We start from the raw sequence: 23,248 nt of genomic DNA, 5'->3' as shown, positions 1-23,248 counted from the left end.
ATCCTGTTACCCTTGTGACAAAAAAATTGCGGGATAAAAATCATTTTTTTTTAAATTAAAAAATGATTTTTTATTTTCACGGCTCTGCGTTATAAACTTCTGTGAAGCACTTGGGGGTTCAAGGTGCTCACCACACATCTAGATAAGTTCCTTGGGGGGTCTAGTTTCCAAAATGGGGTCACTTGTGGGGGGTTTCTACTGTTTAGGCACACAGGGGCTCAGCAAATGTAACATGACGCCCGCAGACCATTCCATCAATGTCAGCATTTCAAAATGTCACTACTTCCCTGCTGAGCCCCAAAGTGTGCCCAAACAGTGGTTCCCCCCCCACATATGGGGTACCAGCATACTCAGGACAAACTGGACAACAACTTTTGGGGTCCAATTTATCCTGGTACCCTTGTGAAAATAAAAAATTGCCGACTAAAAAATTTTTTTTTAGGAAAAAAAAGATTTTTTATTTTCACTGCTCTGCATTATAAACTTCTGTGAATCACCTGGGGGTTCAAAGTGCTCACTATGCATCTAGATAAGTTCCTTAGGGGGTCTAGTTTCCAAAATGGGGTCATTTGTGGGGGAGCTCCAAAGTTTAGGCACACAGGGGATCTCCAAACACGACATGGTGTCCGCTAACGATTGGAGCTAATTTTCCATTCAAAAAGTCAAATGGCGCTCATTCCCTTCTGCGCCCTGCCGTGCACCCATACAGTGCCCCCCCACCCCACATATGGGGTACCAGCGTACTCAGGACAATCTGGACAACAACTTTTGTGGTCCAATTTCTCCTGTTACCCTTGTGAAAATAAAAAATAGTGTGCTAAAAAATCATTTTTGAGGAAAAAAAAATGATTTTTTATTTTCACTGCTCTATGTTATAAACTTCTGTGAGGCGCTTGGGGGTTCAAAGTGCTCACTACACATCTAGATAAGTTCCTTATGGGGTCTAGTTTCCAAAATGGTGTCACTTCTGGGGGAGCTCCAATGTTTAGGCACACAGGGGCTCTCCAAACGTGACATGGTGTCCGATAACGATTGGAGCTAATTTTCCATTCAAAAAGTCAAATGGCGCTCCTTCCCTTCCGGGCCCTGCCGTGCACCCAAACAGTGGTTTATGACCACATATGAGGTATTGGTGTGCTCAGGAGAAATTGCCCAACAAATTGTAGGATCCATTTTATCCTGTCGCCCATGTGAAAATGAAAAAACTGAGGCTAAAAGATAATTTTTGTGAAAAAAAAGTACTTTTTTTTTTTTTACGGATCAATTTGAGAAGCACCTGGGGGTTCAAAGTGATCACTATGCATCTATATAAGTTCCTTGGGGGGTCTAGTTTCCAAAATGGGGTCACTTGTTGGGGATCTCCAGTGTTTAGGCACACAGCGACTCTCCCAATGCGACATGGCAAGCGCTAAATATTCCAGCATATTTTCCATTCAAAAAGTCAAATGGCGCTCCTTCCCTTCTGAGCCCTGCCGTGCGCCCAAACAGTGGTTTATGACCACATATGAGGTATCGGTGTACTCAGGGGAAATTGCTCAACAAATTTTAGGATCCATTTTATCCTGTTGCCCATGTGAAAATGAAAAAATTGATGCTGAAAGAAAATTTGTGTTGGAAAAATTAAAATGTCCATTTTTTCCTTCCACATTGCTTTAGCTGCTGTGAAACACCTGAAGGGTTAATAATCTTCTTGAATGTAGTTTTGAGTAGCTTGAGGGGTGCAGTTTTTAGAATGGTGTCACTTTTGGGTATTTTCTGCCATATAGACCCCTCAAAGTGACTTCAAATGTGAGGTGGTCCCTAAAAAAATGGTTTTGTAAATTTTGTTGTAAAAATGAGAAATCAATGGTCAACTTTTAACCCTTATAACTTCCTAACAAAAAAATAGTTTGCTTCCAAAATTGTGCTGATGTAAAGTAGACATGTGGGAAATGTGATTTAGTAACTATTTTGTGTCACATAACTCTCTAGTTTAACAGAATAAAAATTCAAAATTTGAAAATTGCGAAATTTTCAAAATTTTCTCCAAATTTCTGATTTTTTCACAAATAAACGCAAAAATTATCGACCTAAATTTACCACTATCATGAAGCCCAATATGTCACGAAAAAACAATCTCAGAATCGCTAAGATGCGTTGAAGCGTTCCAGAGATATTACCTCATAAAGGGACACTGGTCAGAATTGCAAAAAATTGCCTGGTCATTAAGGTTAAAATAGGCTGGGTCATGAAGGGGTTAAATAGGAGTTTTTAGCTACTATAAAATATCCCCGTTCAGGATGTGATATATTGTCTAAAGTTGGTAACTTCTGTAAATGTAGCACTTCCTCCTGCATGATAAAATGCCTTAGTCTGACAAACTTTTATTCAGTTGGGTTGTTTCCCTTTCTGGATGACAGAAGGCTTCATTTTTGTAACCAAGATGTCTTGGTAATTACCGTAACGATAGTTGAACATTGCCTATTCTATTAGGTTTAGGCTACATATCGACATGTGGTCTCTAACAATTCAAGTGACCATAAATATTTGTGCAACATATCTTTTGTCTCGTGACTGTTTCAGGGCTTTGAGTTTGCGGTAAATAAAACAGCCAAGATGCAAACAAGTCCCATGTCACAAGCGTCCTGCATTGAGGTCTATGGCAGATGTGTCACAAGTGACTTGCAACTAAAGGCAGAAAATGCAACACATTTGGAAACCAATATGACTCTGTGTCACAGTATATCACAGGTGGCATCACAACGCCATCAGACATCATTATATCCAATGCTGCATTGTTCAGTATCGCACAAAACATGTTGCCGTGTAGCCCTAGCTTTATTCTATACAGCAACTTCACTAAAGTAACCTAGACCATTAAAGGGGTTTTCCCAAAATCACAAGTTATTCTCCATCCATAAACACCCCTTACTATATGACACAACCCAGGGTTGGACTGCAGTAAATAGTAAAAGCATAAATGCTCAGCATAAAGGAGTACACCACCTTTGGAGCGTAAGATTTTGATTAATATACCACAGAACATGAGAACAGTTTCCAAAATTTTGACAAGACTGAGTTTCGTAGAAAATATTTTTACCCCATATCTACCACGAGATACAGGTGCTTCTCACTAAATTAGAATATCATCAAACAGTTAGTTTATTTCAGTACTTTAACACAAAAAGTGAATCTCATATATTATATAGAGTCATTACAGACAGAGTGATCGATTTCAAGTGTTTATTTATGTTAATGTTGATGATTATGGCTTACAGCCACTGAAAACCCAAAAGTCATTATCTCAGTAAATTAGAATACTTTATAACACCAGCTTGAAAAATGATATTAAAATCCAAAGTGTTGGCCTACTGAAATGTATGTTCAGTAAATGCACTCAATACTTGGTCAGGACTCCTTTTGCATTAATTACTGCATCAATGTGGCGTGGCATGGAGGTGATCAGCCTGTGGCACTGCTGAGGTGTTATGGAAGCCCAGGTTGCTTTGATAGCAGCCTTCACCTCGTCTGCATTGTTGGATCTGGTGTCTCTCATCTTCCTCTTGACAATACTCCATTCATTCGCTATTGGGCTAAGGTCAGGTGAGTTTGCTGGCCAGTCAAGCACAGTGATACTGTTGTTTTTAATCCAGGTATTGGTACTTTTGGCAGAGTGGACAGGTGCTGGAGAATGAGAATGAAATTTCCATCTCCAAAAAGCTTGTCGGCAGAGGGAAGACATGGCTCCCCACACCATCGCTGATTGTGTAAACTTCACACTAGACCCTCAACAGCTTGGATTGTGTGTCTCTCCACTCTTCCTCCAGACTCTGGGGCCTTGAAATGAAATGCAAAATTTACATTTCCTGGATACCTCTGTGTGTGTGGTGGCTCTTGAAGCAATGACCCCAGCAGCAGTCCACTCCTGGTGAATCTCCCCCAAATGTTTGAATGGCCTTTTCTTAACAATCCTTTCAAGGCTTTGGTTATCCCGTTAGCTTGTGCACCTTTTTCTACCACACTTTTTCATTCCACTCAACTTTCCATTAATATGCTTGGATACAGCACTCTGTGAGCAGCCAGATTCGTTAGCAATGACCTTTTGTGGCTTACCCTCCTTGTGGAGTGTGTCATTGACTGTCTTCTGGACATCTGTCCAGTCACCAGTCTTCCCCATGATTGTGGAGCCTACTGAAACAGACTAAGGGACCTTTTTAAACGCTTAAGAAGCCTTTGCAGGATATTTTTGTAAATTACTCTAGTTTACTGAGATAATGACCTTTGTGTTTTCATTTGACTGTAAGCCTTAATCTTCAAAATTAACAGAAATGAACACTTGAAATAGATCACTCTGTAATGACTCTATATACCGTAATATGAGTTTCACTTTTTGTATTGAAGAACTGAAATAAGTTAACTTTTTGATGATATTCTAATTTATTGAGAATCATTTGTATTAGGCACTAATATATGCCTTAGGTCCCATATAGGGTAAGGCTTAGTTGGCAAATCTCCTAGTGTATAGGTCTATGGTCCTGTCATGTATCTGGAAAACTTGCATAAGTATACATGTATTTCAACTTAATTGAAAAGCATTGTTTACTTCTCTTGCATTCTGATGCTGTAAAAGAAGTAAATAGCATAGAGTAGACCATACAGTATACGTTATTTCTCCTGATGAAGTATTATATGCATTACTTAATTTGATATCTGGTTGTAAAACAGTGTTGTCCTAAAGAGCCGATGACCTCTGATAATAGTGTGCTCCACAATTAACCTTATAAGATGACTGCTAATTGTATGGTGATTCAGATGACATGATTAGAAAAATGGTGCTATGACACTTTTTCCAAATTTTGATGTATTTATTTATTTTGTTACAACAGAGTCTTTGGAATAAGTTCTTTCAGGATAAAGAACTCAGAGCGATGGTTGATCAGGATGTTAAAAGAACGTATGTATATGTTTTGTGCTTTTTAACGTTTTCTTCTTGTTTGTGTTTTTTCAGTATGCAATACATTATTCCAGATTTTGAAAAGTTTCCAATTTGCTGAAAGTTGTAGTTTTACTACAGCTGAAAGTTGGAGATTATTTTTCGGCATAATGACCATGATGCAGGAATCAGCCATTGCAATTTTGATTTATTAGTAAAATTTACAAACTCTCTGCTGTTTGTAATGAACCAAAGAAACCAGGACAATAATGTATAGTTAAACATAAGTCAAATAACAAGTGCTTTCTCCAAAATTAATTGCAAAATGCCACTTCTAATGGTCACTACAGTCTATGAGTTATTCACCCCCTGTAGGAAAAACATCTTAAGAACTTACACAGGTCAACGAAAAAAAATTTTTTTTCTGGTGTCCAAAATATTTTAATGAATTTGGGGTATTTTTGGGGTGCTGATTCTGAATATGTCATCAGTTTTGCCAGATTGGCTCAAGTTTTTGAGATTTTTGGTATCTTATTTATAGCACTTGTTGGTAAATGCGACGCATCATCTCATTAATTTCTTTGGATTAGTACTTGAACTGAGCAGTTCTCAATATAGTTTTGTGTTAATTAGTGTTCTAAAAGTTTGTTCATAGCTTGATTTTTGCACTAACTTTATGTTGTTGTCTGTTTTCCAGTGAAAAGCATGAACTCATCATGAAGAAGTTGTCTTAACGATCCAGACTCATTCTGTTACATTTGTGGTGAATATACACTGCCAAAACATAGAAGAAACATAACACACTTCGTAAAAAAAGTGTATTTTGCCTATTTTGGGGTTATGCTTGGGGACCAAGACAAGTTTTGGGCACCACACATAGTGTGCAAAGCATGTATCGAATTATTACGAAAATGGAGCAAAGGACAAAGAAAAAGCTTCAAATTTGGTGTTCCAATGGTGTGGAGAGAGCCAAAAAATCATCATGATGACTGTTATTTCTGTGCAGTGCAAGTGCAAGGATTCAATAAGCATAAGAAACGAAAATGGGAGTAACATGGAATCTGCAAGAAGGCCTGTCCCTCATTGTGAAGATGTGCCTGTACCTGTGTTTACCATAAATAACAGTCATCATGATGATTTTTTGGCTCTCTCCACACCATTGGAACACCAAATTTGAAGCTTTTTCTTTGTCCTTTGCTCCATTTTCGTAATAATTCGATACATGCTTTGCACACTATGTGTGGTGCCCAAAACTTGTCTTGGTCCCCAAGCATAACCCCAAAATAGGCAAAATACACTTTTTTTACGAAGTCTGTTATGTTTCTTCTATGTTTTGGCAGTGTGTATTCACCACAAATGTAACAGAATGAGTCTGGATCGTTAAGACAACTTCTTCTTGATGAGTTCATGCTTTTCACTGGAAAACAGACAACAACATAAAGTTAGTGCAAAAATCAAGCTATGAACAAACTTTTAGAACACTAATTAACACAAAACTATATTGAGAACTGCTCAGTTCAAGTACTAATCCAAAGAAATTAATGAGATGATGCGTCGCATTTACCAACAAGTGCTATAAATAAGATACCAAAAATCTCAAAAACTTGAGCCAATCTGGCAAAACTGATGACATATTCAGAATCAGCACCCCAAAAATACCCTAAATTCGATGAAATATCTTTGGCACCAAAAATGCTGTTGACCAGTGTAGCAGAGCACCTTTGGCTGTTATGACCTGCTGTGTACATGATATACATGTTGCATAACCAAATACCAGCTTATGACTATGTTCCTGAGGAAAATTAACCCATTTTTCATGTTTGTAGCCATCTTCAAGTTCTTTATTACTCTTGGGTTGTCATCAAACAGATCCAAAATTTCTATTTCACGTTCGAATTTAAAGGAACAATGGCATAACTACTTAGATGTGTCAAAAAGAGGAGCTATCGCCAGCTGCATACTAAAAGCTGAAGGTCTACATTCCAATACGCCAAGATATACATGTCTTGTAACCCAAAAGCACAAGAAAAGACTGGTCTAATATGCTCTAAACCAGATAAATAAGCCTCAAAAGGTTTGGAATTCTGTTATGTGGAGCGTTTAAATAAATGTTCAACTTTTCAGACCTATTTATCAGCATTATATCTGTAAGATTAAGAATGAGGTACACACACAAAAAAGACTGTGCCTACAGTGAAGCATGGTGGTGGCTCATTGATGCCTTGGGGAAGTATTGCTTAATCTGGCAATGTAAACCAGCAGCATGAAATTTTTGAAGAAAGCCTCACCCCTCCAATAAAAAAAACTGAAGTACCGGCATCATTGGACCTTACAAATGGACAATGATACCAAGCATAAGTTGATGTATAAATGATCAACACTCTTTAATATGGGAAAAAATTGGTACTATACTATTACTAATATTGCTGGTGAAGCCACTCTTTATAGGTAGCACCAGTTGGTCACACGTCTTTTACGATTTTATTTATATTTATTTTTTATATATATTACAGCATTTACCTGTTCTTATTTGTGTACACTCTTCATCATTTATAAGCCATTATATGCTTTATTGGGCTTTCATTTTGCACATTGATATTTGGCTTTCCCCACTTATCTTGATATTCCATCATTGTTTTACCTATAGATGTACCGTATTTTTCGCTTTATAAGACGCATCTGATTATAAGACGCACCCCCAAATTTGGTGAAGAAAAAGAGAAAAAAATGTTTTTTTATGTTAAATGGGGGTGTCTTATAATGCCAGTGTCCATATTTCAAATCAAATACCGTATATGTCCCTCATCCTGTTATTTATATAACCCCCATCCTGGCACATTGCCCCCTTGTGCTGGCACATAGCCCCCCCATCCTATCCTGGATATAGTCCCCCCCGGTCACTATATGCCCCCCTGCTGGCACTCACATGGCCCCCCTCTCTCTATATGCCTCCCTACTGGTACGCACACGGCCCCCCATCCCTATATTCCCCCTGCTGGCACACATTGTCCCCCTGTCCCTATATTCCCCCCTACTGGCATTCACATGGCCCCCCGTCCCTATGTTCCCCTTTGCTGGCACTCATTGTCCCTCCGGTCCTATAATCCCCCCTGCTGGCACACATTGTGCCAGCAGGGAGGAATATATGGAGGGGGGACAATGTGTGCCAGCAGGGGGGAATATATGGAGGGGGGCTCCATATATTCCCCTTGCTGGCACACATTGTCCCCCCCATCCCTATATACCCCACTGCTGGCACACATGGCCCCTCGTTCATATATTTTCCCCCTGCTAGCACACATTGCCCCCCCCCATCCCGATATTTCCCCCTGCTGGCACATGTGGCCCCCGTCCCTATATTTCCCCCCTGCTGGCAAGCACATGCTAAAATAATAAACAGTTAACTCACCTACTGATGATCGCTCCTGCTCCCAGCTCTCCCGTGGCTTACATGTGTCTTTGCGGAGTCTGCTGTCATCCTCCTCCTGCAGGGCGCACGCAGCTGCTGCTCATTCAGGCAGCTCATTGATGCTACAGGACCTTCCATGATGTGACCAATAGGAGCTGCTCAGCTGCGGTCATTTGATTCGCAGTGCACACTTGAAGTCATGTGACCGCAGGTCCTATTTGTCACATCATGCAAAGTCCTGAAGCGATGAGCTGCCTGAATGAGCTACTGCTGCTGCTCGCCCTGCAGGAGGAGGATGACAGCAGACTCGACACAGGAAAGCCACGGGGGAGCTGGGAGCAGGAGTGATCATCAGTAGGTGTCTATAGTGACTGGGGGTGAGTGCAGGCACATGTAATATGCACCGCTCCCCTGTCTACCAACTCGGCGCTGTTTCAGCACCGAGGTGATGGACAGCAGGTGCAGTGAATGTTACATGAGGCTAATGAGCGGGAGCACAGGACCTCCCGCTGTCTCTGTAGCCCCCATCCAGCCCACCCCAGCCCCCTGACTCCACGCCAGAGCCGCCCCCCCCACTCTAAAGCACAGCAGCACACAGATTCGCTTTATAAGACACACTCCCCACTTACCCCCAAAATTTGGGGGAACAAAAGTGCGTCTTATAAAGCGAAAAATACGGTGTATGTATTAATGTTGGTTTTCCGCATGCATTTTTCTGTGGGAACGTAGGTATTCATTGCTTTTTAAATGTTTTTAATCCTTGTTTGTTATTTGTTTCTAATAAATATTTCCATTTTTACTATCCTTGGTTTTTGGTGATAGTTTAGGGATATTGATGCCTATTCCATACTTTTTATTCTTTACTATTGGTTTTTGGTATATGGCAGATCTCTCTATGTATTTGGCTGTGCACATTCTCACGATCTACGTCTAATAGCACCATATACAGTAATTGCCTTGATGTTCCCGTGCCTTTTGTAAATGTATATCCCTATACACGCTGATGGTATCAGCACCGATTAAATTGTGTAGCGACAAACCCCATTGACAAGAGGAGCGGTTGCACCAAGTTTATCTTTATGCATACATTTCTAGGAGGGAAAGGGAAGAACGGCACCAAGCTAAGTTCTATTTAACATGAATTGTTACTTTTTGAGTAATACGAGTATTTCCTCAAGTCGACATGTTAGTAGAGCCAACAGGTGGTATATAATGGGAGGCAGACTCTTCTCACTATAGATGGGACACTGTACTAAAGGGATTGAAGAATATTAAAGTATATAAGTGAAGCTGTCAACTAGCAGAATTAGAAGTGGGACCGGGGTTTTTCTTTAAGAATTTTTCATGGAAGATAATATGATAGTAGTTCCATTCCTGCAGAATATTTTTATATGTGGAAGTGAAGTTTGCATTTATTTCCTATCTCCATTTCACAACTTCGCTGACAAAAATTGAATATTGCTAATCATATCTAAAATATATCTTCCAGATTTCCTGAAATGCAGTTCTTCCAGCAAGAAGATGTGAGAAATATCCTCACTGATGTACTCTTCTGTTATGCAAGAGAGAATGAACATTTGCTTTATAAGCAGGTCAGACGCGCCACTTACCTATAGGATCCATTGCTCTATTGATTATTGCTGTGCATTATGTGAAAGATGAAACTCTTGGCTCTTCTAATACGATCACTATAGATAATTGTGAAAAATGATTTTTTTTACCGTTGTAAACTTCTTTTTTTTCTCTTATTATTTTGCGTTTTTTAGCTTTTTACCAATGACATGCCATGTGCGAGTATATTGGAGTCCACTTCATATGTGGCAGATGCCAGCTGTGTCATACAGTCAGCACCTGCCTGTGACAGCAGCAGTCAGTGCTAGATTCGGTCATTGCAGTTAAAAAAAAAAAAAATGTTGGGGGACTAATTTGTGATCATGTTTTTTTTTACCATTTCACAAGTTTTTACTTTGGTTACTAAGCATTACAATAAGCTGTCACTTCGTGTTTTGTAACAATCTTTTTTAAGTGGTCATCTGATTATCACATGGGTCCCCAACCTAGACCTTGGGATCCACATGTGGTCCCATGAATTGTGGCTCTCGGCTGTCTGCCAGCTTGGTGTATTAGCTCCAGGTCTAGCAAGCCGGTATGAAGATCACATCAAAATGGTGAGGGGTTTGGAGATAATTTAAGTAGTTTACTGGAGACAGGATGATACTACCTGTCAGGGGAGGCGCTAGAAGCTGGATGTGACAGTGTGATGGGAGCGCTTGATGGGAGGATACAGAATGGGAGTATTGTGGGAACCTCTGGATCTCCATGTTCTGCTTTGGGGGGATTTCTGTGGAAAGCATTGGTTATCGTTAACCCGTAACAACTATGAGTGGAGCAGGAGCTGGATGTGGCTTGGCCACATTCATGTTTCCATCAATTGCAACCAGCTGTCCTGTCCCTGCAGCTGAAAAGCACCCCCATAGCATGATGCTGCCACAACCATGTTTCGCTGTTGGGATTGTATTGGGCAGGTGATGTGCAGTGCCTGGTTTTCTCCACACATACTGCTTAAAAGTATAACCAAAAAGTTCTATCTTTGTCTCATCAGACCAAAGAATCTTATTTATTATAGTCTGGGAATCATTTGTGTGTTTTTTTAGCAAACTCTATGCGGGCTTTCATATGTCTGGCACTGAGGAGAGGCTTCCGTCGGGCCACTGCCATAAAGGACCGACTGGTGGAGGACTACAGTGATAGTTGACTTTGTGGAACTTTCTCCCATCTCCCTACTGCATCTGTGGAGCTCAGCCACAGTGATCTTGGGGTTCTTCTTTACCTCTCTCACCAAGGCTCTTCTCCCATGATTGCTCAGTTTGGCTTGGCGGCCAGGTCTAGAAAGACTTCTGGAGGTCCCAAACTTCCTCCATTTTAGGATTATGGAAGCCACTGTGCTCTTATGAACCTTGAGTACTGCAGAAATTCTTTTGTAACCTTGGTCAGATCTGTGCCTTGCCACAATTTTGTCTCTGAGCTCCTTGGCCAGTTCCTTTGACCTCATGATTCTCATTTGGTCTGACATGCACTGTGAGCTGTGAGGTCTTATATAGACAAATTTACAAATCAAGTCCTATCACTTTAATTAAACACAGCTGGACTCCAATGAAAGAGTAGAGCCATCTCAAGGAGGATCACAAGGAAATGGACAGCATGTGACTTAAATATGAGTGTCTGAGCAAAGGGTCTGAATACTTATGACCATGTGATATTTCAGTTTTCCTTTTTAATAAATTTGCAAAAATTTCTACATTTCTGTTTGTTTTTTTCAGTCAAGATGGGGTGCAGAGTGTACATTAATGAGAAAAAAATGAACTTTTTTTAATTTACCAAATCACTGCAATGAAACAAAGAGTGAAAAATTTATAAAGGGGTCTGAATGCTTTCCGTACCCACTGTATATTCGACTTTATTCGGCGATTTAATCGATGATTAAATTGGCGAATATTGCAAATTCGGCGATCATGAGCTGAACTGAACATTGAAATATTCGTTCATCTCCAGTCACAAGCTCTCAATGTAATTCTATGAGAGTCTCATTTTCCAGCACTTCACAAACTACAGGAGACAAACTGGAATGGTGCCTATAACAGAAGAGTCACGCTAGTGGAATTTAGACCCTCTGTGTGCTGTCCCTGGATGCAGATTGGATGGGGAGCACTGCCACTAGGGAAAGATAAGTCGGACAACCCCTGAAATTTGGTCTGCGCAACCCTGAGCTCCCTAACATCTCTAGATGGGTTATTTCACCTCATGCGGTGATCGCCTTCCTATCACTGTCGTACCCCTAAGCATGGTCCTGGCTAGTGCTTGGGGCAGCAGGAACACTAGGCCTGCTCTCTGATCTAAACAAAAAGGGAAACAGACAAAATAAAAAGGGAGAGGAAGGTTTAGGCAAATCAAAAGGGAGATAAAGAAAAAGAAGACACCAAACAAACTTCCAAACAGCAATCTCCAGAGCCAACTCCTAGACGACTTCTCTTTCCACCATTATCAAGATATAGCAAACTATCACGGGCAACTAGCGAAGATGTAAGTACTTAAACCAGAGGGGAGTAGAGAAATCAGAACAGTTGAGATAACCCAGGATGGAAAGCTTAAAGGGAAGGTGCCGTGGTTTTTTATAATTACATGTCAAAGATAAAACAGTATAAAACAATGTTGTCCAGTAAGCTGCAGTACGGGGAGGGTGTTGTTCAGATAGTATACCTGAGGAATGCAGTGACTGGAGGCCTCCATGTTTTTTTTGTGGCTGGTGAAGGACACACCCCTCTGCCTCTTGACGGCAGCAGTGGGGCATAAGTGTAACGGTCGGCTCCCGACCTCGTGCTTCATTTACGGCAGACGCAGCAGCTGAAGGAATTTGCCGGGAGGAGAAGGAGGGCTATGTCGCAGCAGCTGAAGTTATCGTAAGTGCCGTCCGGGGGGGAGAGAGAGAGAGACTGCTGAGCTGTGTATCTAATCCTATCCTGCGTGATACTGACTGCTGAGCCGTGTATCTAATCCTATCCTGCGTGATACTGACTGCTGAGCCGTGTATGTAATCCTATCCGGCGTGATACTGACTGCTGAGCCGTGTATCTAATCCTATCCTGCGTGATACTGACTGCTGAGCCGTGTATATAATCCTATCCGGCGTGATACTGACTGCTGAGCCGTGTATGTAATCCTATCCGGCGTGAAACTGACTGCTGAGCCGTGTATCTAATCCTATCCTGCGTGATACTGACTGCTGAGCCGTGTATATAATCCTATCCGGCGTGATACTGACTGCTGAGCCGTGTATCTAATCCTATCCTGCGTGATACTGACTGCTGAGCCGTGTATATAATCCTATCCGGCGTGATACTGACTGCCGAGCCGTGTATCTAATCCTATCCTGCGTGATACTGACTGCTGAGCCGTGTATCTAATCCTATCCCGTGTGATACTGCTCTCCTGAAATACTCTGTGCTGCTTTCACCCTGCTGGTTTTATGTGTGATCTACATGGTTGTATTGTGTATGATCTATATGGCGGTATTATGTGTGAAGTATATGGCGGTATTGTGTGAGAACTCTATGGCAGTATTATCTGCTAAAAGGGGATCCATTCTAGGGTGGTTCTGGCTGAACACCTGCACACGGATCAGGGGTAATAGGTGCATTCAGGGGAGGGCTGGTGAGGCAGCTGAAGAGAGGGGTCTCATTTTTATCGTTACTGTATGGCTACATTTCCCCCATCCTGCTTCCCAGTGTCAACCCGGACTGCGCCTGTCGCCTCGCTTTCACACATCGCCAGGACAGGATCTGAGGAGGGGAATGGGGTCTTTGCCTGCAAAGTCTGGATCAGAACAGGCCATCAATCAGCAGTCTATGGGGGGCACAGAGGGAGATACATGGTGGAGGGAGCAGGGTTACAGCAGCACAGAGTATTTCAGGAGAGCAGTGTGCTGGTCTATGGCACCCTGTTCGGTTCCAGGGATTATACATAGAGCGCTGTGTTTTATACACATGGATGGACCGTCTACTTGTCTGCTCCACAGAACATCAGAAAAAAATTCTGCTGATTGGTGACCTGTTCTGATCCAGAAGCAAGCACCCAGAAGGGGAGGAGAGGAGTGACATCACACCATGTCAGCAGACTCCGCCCATAATTACTGCAGTGCAGTAATGTGAGCTAGTTGTACACTAGGTTTTTGTGCCAAATTTCAGTAGCTGCTCCCCCTAGTGTTAACAAGTGGAAATGCCAAACTTTTTAAAATTATTTTTCATATTTTGTAAAATTAAAAACAAATGATAATATTTTTTAAGAAAATGTAAACATTAATTCTTTACATTTTTTCAATTGCTGAAAAAAATTTTTTTGGATGGCACCTTCCCTTTAAGGAGACAAATAACTGCTCAAACCTTGCAACAAAAGAACAAGAAAAATTTGCGCAGCTAGCTGTAAAGCAAAGCAGATCCAACCAGTGCAGGCGTGTATCCAAACACTGCGATATTTTGACACCTGAAATAGAAGAGAATAAAATAAAAATTATCCCTGTGACATGAAAATAACTATTGGTAAGTATGAGACTATCGGCAGGGAACTTAAATTTATAGCGCCACTCTAGCTCTGCAATAAAAAAGAAACGTTGGATTGGTGCTTTTATGTAAGCTTGGACAAAATGGCTGTAGGCAAAATTATGTACAAAAAATAAAATAAAAATTATCTAAAGAATAAAGAAAATATCTAAATAAGAAAGGTAAAAACAGATTAGAGAGAAAAACAATTTGTATAACTATTTGGTTAAAAAAAGTCTTGGGTCCCTTACCCATAGTTAATGGCTAAGGCTGGTTTCACACTTGCGTTTTTTAGCGCTGCGCCTCGTGCGCTATGAAGCGCATTGCTCCCCGATCTTTAACATGGCGGGAGCATGGTATAGCGCTTGTACGCGTTCATGTGCGTTTTCGTGCGCCCAGGCGCCCCAGATGCAACACATTGCATTTTTCTGTGTGCTCGACTGCTGCCAAAAAACACATGCGCACGTTAGGGCATGGAATGCGCAAATAATATTACGGTCTATGGGATCGCACGCGTGCGCTAGTACGTGCGCATGCATGCGTTTAAAATCGCATGCGTTTTTAAAGTTAACATGGCGACAAACTGGTTAAATCGCATGCGCAAAAAAAAAGCATGCAAAATGCTTAATGCGTATTTAGCATGCGTTTGGAATGTGCGCGAGGCGCAGTGCAAAAAAAGCGCTAGTGTGAAAGTAGCCTAAGGGCTGTAGACCCCAAACCTTTGCCAATGCCTTAGTAATCTGTATCGTACATAGCAATGAGGAGTGTGATATCGTAACCCAGGATTAAAAGAGACTGCGCAAAACTGTTTATATTCAGCAGCTATTAGAGATTTGGAGAAACATAGGGGGTCTCCTAGCAGAGACTCATTTTCAAGTTAATGCCGTTTTTGTATTAGTTTTCGACAGAGAACATTGGGAAAAAAAGACACTAAAGAACTTTGTAAAATCAAATTACGTTAACTAAGCAATAAACAAGTTCGGAAAGGCATATTTCCTAGCTATGTTAACTGTGATGTGAAAACGAATCGTTAAGCCAAATAAAAATTAATGGCGAGCAATTTTTTTTCCTTATTTTATTTTTTTTCTTATAAATTTCCTTGGTCGTAATTATTCAACGGTGTCCATTCCCACAGCGTTAAGTGAATACACCCCAGGCGCGTCATGCATTGAAGTGGGAAACCGTGTATAATTTTAAACAAAGTCTGTCATTTACTGAACTAGAAAGTAATATTATTACTGGGTAAGAATTAAAACAGCTTAATTACCCCCTGCTTGGGTTTGATATCTTGAAGATGCCTTACAGAGAAATAACACCTTTCTGCATAAGGAATGAATATTTAACTTGATAACATTTAAAAGAAGAGAAAAACTTAAGTCTCCTCACAAGCTGTTAAAGCCATTACTTTGTAGTAGGTGACACCCCGTTTAACATAGACCATATTGTTAATAGTTATGGGGTTTTATTGAATTAATGAGACTGTTATCATGTAGTAGAATGTCTTGCTGAGTTAATTGAAACCGCATAGATTGCATAAATGGTATTAATGAACTTTGACTGCCTGATGCACCAGCTTTAATAAAGACTGCTTGGTGGGCTAAATGAACACAGGCATATAAAGAACAGGTTCAATTTTGCGAGCCTACAGGCTGTTGACAAACACAAAACTTTTCTTTTTCTGTTTGCAGCATTGCATACTGATAGAAGGAATGCAATGTGGAAAGTGCTCTTAAAGGGAGTCTGTTGACACAAAAGGACTGCACCTACCCACTTACTTGTTCCCTCTTACTTCCATAAAGCCACAGCTGTCCAAAAAGGAAGAAGAAAACTGAGATTAAAAGTAAACAAGTAGGTGGAAAGCTGCATGATCTGTTTGACCAAGCCAAGAGTTCAATAAGTGCATGTTCTTGGTCTTAACAGTCATTTTGTGCTGTCAAATTCCCTTTAAAGAGGACCTGATACATGCTACCCAAACCATGGGCAACATGTATATAATAATAATAATCTTTATTTTTTATATAGCGCTAACATATTCCGCAGCGCTTTACAGTTTGGCACACATTATCCTCACTGTCCCTGATGGGGCTCACAATCTAAATTCCCTATCAGTATGTCTTTGGGATGTGGGAGGAAACCGGAATACCCGGAGGTAGCCCACGCAAACACGGGGAGAACATACAAACTCCTTGCAGATGTTGTCCTTGGTGGAATTTGATAAGATTTCAGCCAAGTATTTTTGACTTTGAAACGTTGCTGCGAACAACATACTTATATTAGTCTGCCACATGGCTTGGTTTCCTGCAGATGTAGACAGAAACCTGTCAATCCTGGGCAGCGGGGAGGACCTGGCAGTCTAACTAATGTTCCTACTGGCTGTTAAAAGTATGTTTGCCTCTGCAACTCTGCAGCATTTCAGAGTAAATCATGTATGGTTGAGATCACCAATTCATCTAAGTAAATATATTTCTAAAGATGCTATTGACAATGAAATTCACACAAGATGTCGGTAACAACCCATCCAATCCAAACAGGCAAAGAAGTCAAATCATAGATGTCCACACATTAAGTTATGTATAATAATGAGAAATAACACATAGAAAAAGTATTGAAAACACGAAGAAAGAAGGTGCAAAAAAACCTGAAATCTATCAGTAATTAGAAAACAATCCTGTCACTTAGTGAAAAATATCAGCTGGTTCAACTGATGGCCTATAAAAAGGTATCTCATTACCAAGGTGCCACGCAAAAAACATCTCCTGATGAGTAAAACCAGTGAGCTGTCTCAAGACCTTCTCAACCTTATTGTTGCAAAACATTGATGGCACTTGTTACAGAAGAATTTCTAAACCGCTTAAGTTTTCAGTGAGCACTGTTGGGGACATAATCCAGAAATGGAAAGAACATCAGTTCACCATAAACTGTCCACGATTCGGTCCTCCCAGCAAGATTTCAGACTGAGAAAAGTATTATCATAAGAATTTTTCCAAGGACTGCCCGTGGAGAGCTAAACAAAAGACCTGCAATCAGTAGGTACAACTATTTCAACGAAAAGTAATGCAATCAACCTCCAAGGCCTGTATGCACGATCACCACGCAAGATGCAATTGCTGAGCAAAATGCATGTTAAAGTTTGCTCAATAACATTTAGACAAGTGTTTAAATACAGTATATACCAAATATAGCGACAGTCTGTATATAGCAATCCTTCAGGTGCATACAAAAAGCATGAGACAAAAAATCTGAATCCTTTATTTCTTTGGATTAAAATCCAACATAACAAAAAAAATATTTTGCCATGGCTAAGAACCATTTAATGAATTTGGTTTGAAGTAGGTAGGCTCATAGGGTTATTTTTCTACTTGGGTATTTTCTTTTTACTACTGTTGGATTTTACTTGCTATCAAATAAAACATTCATTTTTTTTTGTCTTTGAGTTTGAGTTCTGGAGCTTCTTTTTTTCCTGACCATAAACCTATTGTCACGATCCATTTCTGCATCTGTGTCAGTGTGGGCTTCTCATATATAAACTTTTTTCCTTTCAGGCCATCGGGGGTTAATATTAGTTTTTGCCCCCGGTGGCCGCTGGTGTTACTACAAGTTTAGTGAGTCTGCTGGTGGGGTTTTTTCCCCGGTGGCCGCTGGTGTTATTGCATGGCTGGTCTATCTGTTGAGGCAGGTGGAAACCACTCCCACCTTCCTATATAAGCTCACCAGGTGCACCAACTAACTGATGGTGATATTATTACTCTTTGGAGACCAACCAAGCTGGAGTCAGGAGCAGGTTGTGTTGCAGTGGAGCTCCAGCTATTTCCTTGTTGTGGTGCCTTACTCTGCTGTTCAGTGCTTAGCAGCAGATAAAGCTAAGTTTTGTTTTTCACTTGATATAACCCCCATGGTGTCTGTTTTATCTTTCCTTTGGTTTGTGGTGCAGTTTCCTGTTTTCCCTGTCTCACCTCCTGGGGAGGGGGTTGGGGGTTTAGCTCAGGGCTAAACAGAAGATAGGGACAGGTCGGGGACTTGGGCCTCACTACCATCAAGTGTACCCCCAAGTTAAGGAAAGTCAGGGCACCCCCTTAGCCTGAGGGGCAGTTCAGGGGCCCTGGTTCCACGTCTCCTGTTTTCCCCCTACTGCCTCGTGACAACTATATTATGGGATCCATTGATGTGCTCAGTCTTATCAGACTATCACAGTGCTTGAACTACTTTTGATATTTAAAGGGTTTGTCCACTACTAGGACCACCTCTTTTTAATCTAAATGTTTGGCGCCAATAAAATAAAAAAAGCTTATACTCACCTCCTGTGCCAGCACTGTTCTAGCTGTGTCAGCATTCGCATTTCCGTTGCGGTTGATATTACACTTCAGCTTGGCACCCAATAGGCGTCACCATCTCCGGACAAATCAAGAATCATAAGGAAGTGAGAGAGCAGCTGCAACCCTGACTTCCTGTTTATGTTCAATTTGTCTGATTGGACTGATTGGAAACCGGCGCCGATTGAACGTCAGGCTCATGTGTCATAACGACCGCATGAGAGCCCCGGGAACTTTAGTGCCGACAATGCTGGAATGGCTCGGCACGCAAGGTAAGTATAAGCTTTTTTATTTTATCGGGGCCAAACATGGAGTTTGAGAAGGGGTTGTCCTAGTAGTGGACAACTTCTTAAATTCTTGAAAGGTGAGCTGGAAAAATGTTCCTTTTTTCCTGGAAGAGGCTTGAGACCCTCATCTTTTGGTGATCTAAAGGATTTCATGTGTGCAGAGTTCTAGCAGTGTAGAAGGACAAGTGTACTCATTAGACTAGAGCACACAGAAGGAAAAGGATTCCCGGCGCTGCTGTAAAGGCACCTGAGAGTGGCATGTGGTAGTTGCCCACCTGTGGCATAAGTGATGCGAATTGAACACATTTTTATGTACCGCTGAATTTGAGACCTTAGAAACCTTCTGTTATTAATAAGTAGCTTTTATGGCCAAATGTATGTCACCAGCGCTGATTGATAAATGAATTACCCAGCATTACTCACTTCTGCATCAGGAGCTGCACGAATATGTTGGAATGAGTGCATGATCGACAGGTATTGCGCACCTGTTCTATGCATTAGGATAGGAAAGGTGATTGATACCTGCCAGTCATGCATGCGTCCCAGTGGGTATGTGTAAACACGATGTCATAGCATAGGTGCACAATATCCACAAACATACTCCAAACTTGTGGAATTGTTTCCTAGAAGATTGAAGGCTGTTATATCTGGAAAGGGGACTCAACTCTATATCCTCCAAGTTATTCCCTGCATTAAATAATAATTGCATTTTCAGATAATGTAATCTGCATCGACCAGCCTTGATCAGTCACCTATATTTCCATGAATATTGTTTTTGACATTTCTATTAAATGGAGTACTGATAATTTGCTCTTAATTTTCAGGGAATGCATGAACTGTTGGCGCCTATATTATTCATACTGCATTGTGATCATCAGGCATTTATGCATGCAAGTGAAGCTGCACAACCAAGGTGGGTACTGCTACACATAGTGTGGTTTTTAGCAAGTCATCCATGGGGTCTTGCAGCAGACGGCCCCTGCGCTGGGTGGCTGCGGCGTTTTCCTTGAACATAATGAAGTGCAGCGTCATTACCTGACTTTCAATTAATGAAGCAATAGAAAACATTACATACAATACACTGAGAAAGCCTGAACTACTTCACTGGCTCAGCTTAGGAGGAAGACTAGACATAGGATATATAAGAAAATCTTGATTTCAATGAAATTCCGTCTAAGGGCAATTAAGGATAGTAATCTCGCTCCATCCCGCCATGTCACACTTGCAGGAGTTTAGTCCATCTGCCCCTTTGTAAGCTCGTCTGTCTACAGTTTTCATATGATATGTAAACAGGGTTTTTAATGTTATAGGAAAAGTTATGTTTCATACCTACTTTTTTGCTGGTTATTACAATTTATAAACAGTTGATGCTATTGATCCAAAATATCTGTTATGCTGAGTAGTTAAGATCTATAAACAGACGTAACAGTGTGAAAATTAAAAAAATTTGTGCCACACTCAAAACTTTTGGCCACGACTTTACCAGTAAATATTATTATTACAAAGTAGTACTATGAAGGGTTGAATAGCCTCATCATTTAAGACTATCTATAGATGCTGCATTTTTGGAAAGGAGAGACATTCAGTGATCCATTTGTTCTCCATGTCAGACGTAGGTATTTACAACAAAGCTATAGATATACAGTGTAAAAATCTGCATCAAACAGCACCATAGATCTGAGCCCCCAGGAGTCACATATTAGCAGAATTAGGGGTGGTCTACTTAAAAGGAATCTGTCACCTATTTTTTCGCATATAACATGCAGCCACCACCATCAGGGGCTTATCTACCTAACCTGAAAGATAAGAAAAACGAGTTAAATTATACTCACCCGGGGGCGGTCCGGTCCGGGTCTGATGTGTGTCGCTGTCTGGTCCAGCGCCTCCCATCTTCTAACGATGACGTCCTCTTCTTTGCTTCCTGTAGCGGCTCCCGGCGCAGGCGTACTGCTCTGCCCTGTTGACCTCCCTACCTTTCCCGCGCCTGCGTACTGCAGTAGTCTGCTCTGCCCTCAACAGGGCAGAGCAGTACGCCTGCGCCGTGACGGGAAGCAAACAAGAGAATCTACAGAATGCTGTAGATAAGCCCCTGATGGCGGTGGCCGCATCTTATATGCGAAAAAATAGGTGACAGATTCCCTTTAAGGTTTTTTTTTTGCATAAATGGGACCAAGGAAGTTTTGGAATCTGAGCAGAAGGATCACATTTTTTTTTTTCTACTTTTTATGCCACTTAGAGCCTTTAAAAATTTGTTAAGGTCGGCGACCAATCAAATCTTTAGATGAAATTCTTTTTGTTGTTCTAGCTCTGTAAAAACACAATGTATATAGTGAGATGGAGTAGCACGCCTCATTGACAATCTGCCTGCAACGTGCTTGTTTAGCTGGTGATAACAAATGCCAATGCCTCCCCCAACTGATGAATGTTGCCTCATTTGTTCTTCCGTAAAAGTCTGACGATTAATGACTGCTATGAATGTTTAGAAGAAAAACCTGTTTTTTATTTTACATGTTCCCAAAGAAGCAACTCAAAAATACATATTTTTCAATCATAACATGTATTGATATTATGGCGCGCGGAATAAAAGACATTAATATTATGTTTTTTTTTCCTAGTGAGGAAATGAAAGTTCTGTTGAATCCTGATTTCTTGGAACATGACGCCTAGTAAGTCAGAAACTTTAGCAATGCTGAACTGGTTAATGTATATAAATTATAACATTAACTGGCTTTCTGAAGGATGTTGGAGGGTGCTAACAATTAAACGGCTTCCTTCACTTCTGGGGTGTTCCTCTGCTTTACATGACTGCAGGTGGCTTTATGTTCACTTCAACCCTACATTAAATACTACAGACTCCATCCTCTAAACCTGGTCAAAGGTGAAACTGTTACTTATGGTCCATATCTGATTTAGGACACTCTTTACCCCTGGCTAAAAGGATTCCCCAGGAATAAAAAAAAAAACAAAACAAAGAAAATGTCATTATAAATACATTTCTAACTACTTTTTATTAGAAAATCACAGTTGTTTTGTCTAGAGATGTGATCTCTATAAAACTCAACTGACCACCATCTTATTACAATGTCAGCATCTGCAGTAGGAATGTAGGAATTCCCTTCTTGTGTAGGAAGTTGTGCTTGCAATATTGGAGATTCCAGGAGTTTTGAGGTAAGAAGAGGCTGCTCACACTGCTATCCATCCTGTCTATCTGATCTAATACTAGTGATATTAGGGGTGCTGAGGTAAGAAGAGGCTGCTCTCTTTGCTGTCCATTTTGTCTATCTGATCTAATACTAGTGATATCAGAAGTGCTGAGGTAAAAAGAGGCTGTTCACACTGCTGTCCACCCTGTCTATCTGATCTAATACTAGTTGTATCAGGGGTGCTGAGGTAAGAAAAGACTGCTCACACTGCTGTCCACTTTGTCTATCTGACCTAATACTAGTGATATTGGGGCTGCTGAGGTAAGAAGAGGCTGCTCACACTGCTGTCCACTTTGTCTATCTGATCTAATTCTAGTGATATTAGGGGTGCTGAGGTAAGAAGAGGCTGCTCACACTGCTGTCCACCCTGTCTATCTGATCTGATACTAGTGATATCAGGGGTGCTGAGGTAAGAAAAGGCTGCTCACACTGCTGTCCACTTTGTCTATCTGATCTAATTCTAGTGATATTAGGGGTGCTGAGGTAAGAAGAGGATGCTCACACTGCTGTCTACTTTGTTTATCTGATCTAATGCTAGTGGTATTGGGGGTGCTGAGGTAAAAAGAGGCTGCTCATACTGCTGTCCACATTGTTTTTATGATCTAATACTAGAGCCACTTGGAGTGCTGAGGTTAGAAGAGGCTGCACTCTGTGCTGTCCACCCTTAATTTATGATCTAATACTTGAGATACCAAGAGTGCTGAGGAAAGAAGAGTCTGTTCACACTGCTGTCTAGCCTGTATATCTGAATGACAATGGTATAGGTATCTCCATGTCACAGAAATGGACCTTCTGACTTGTAAGCATTGCAGTTAACCATTAACATTCTAGGACAAATTTCTGTCAGTGTAACTGGACGACGGCCATTTTAATTCTATAGTGATTACCTCCTTAGATAAAACAATTGTGATTTTCTGATTCAATTTATTTATGAATTTACCTTTGTTATTTTGTAATTCTTTTCTGGAGAGCCCCTTTAAGGAATGCCTTGCTACAGCTCTGTTATATTACAGAAGAATAACTGCCGTGTGACCT

At 40.9% G+C, this 23,248-nt stretch overlaps 1 protein-coding gene across 1 annotated transcript in view; it reads left to right on the top strand.

The window, feature by feature from the left end:
- The window catches only part of TBC1D5 (TBC1 domain family member 5), a 741,163-nt gene that overhangs the window by 426,248 nt on the left and 291,667 nt on the right, over positions 1-23,248 (top strand). Inside the window, exons 9-12 of the mRNA XM_073568086.1 lie at positions 4,866-4,933; positions 9,811-9,913; positions 19,835-19,923; positions 21,626-21,676. Of these exons, the coding sequence (XP_073424187.1) occupies positions 4,866-4,933; positions 9,811-9,913; positions 19,835-19,923; positions 21,626-21,676 (311 nt within the window). The remainder of the gene's footprint in view (positions 1-4,865; positions 4,934-9,810; positions 9,914-19,834; positions 19,924-21,625; positions 21,677-23,248) is intronic.

This window comes from Dendrobates tinctorius, unplaced genomic scaffold (assembly GCF_039654945.1).
Source record: "Dendrobates tinctorius isolate UK_male_01 unplaced genomic scaffold, ASM3965494v1 ptg000005l, whole genome shotgun sequence".
NCBI lineage: Eukaryota > Metazoa > Chordata > Amphibia > Anura > Dendrobatidae > Dendrobates > Dendrobates tinctorius.
The sequence above is the reverse complement of the archived record's forward strand: the minus strand, read 5'-3'. Positions and strand labels throughout refer to the sequence as shown.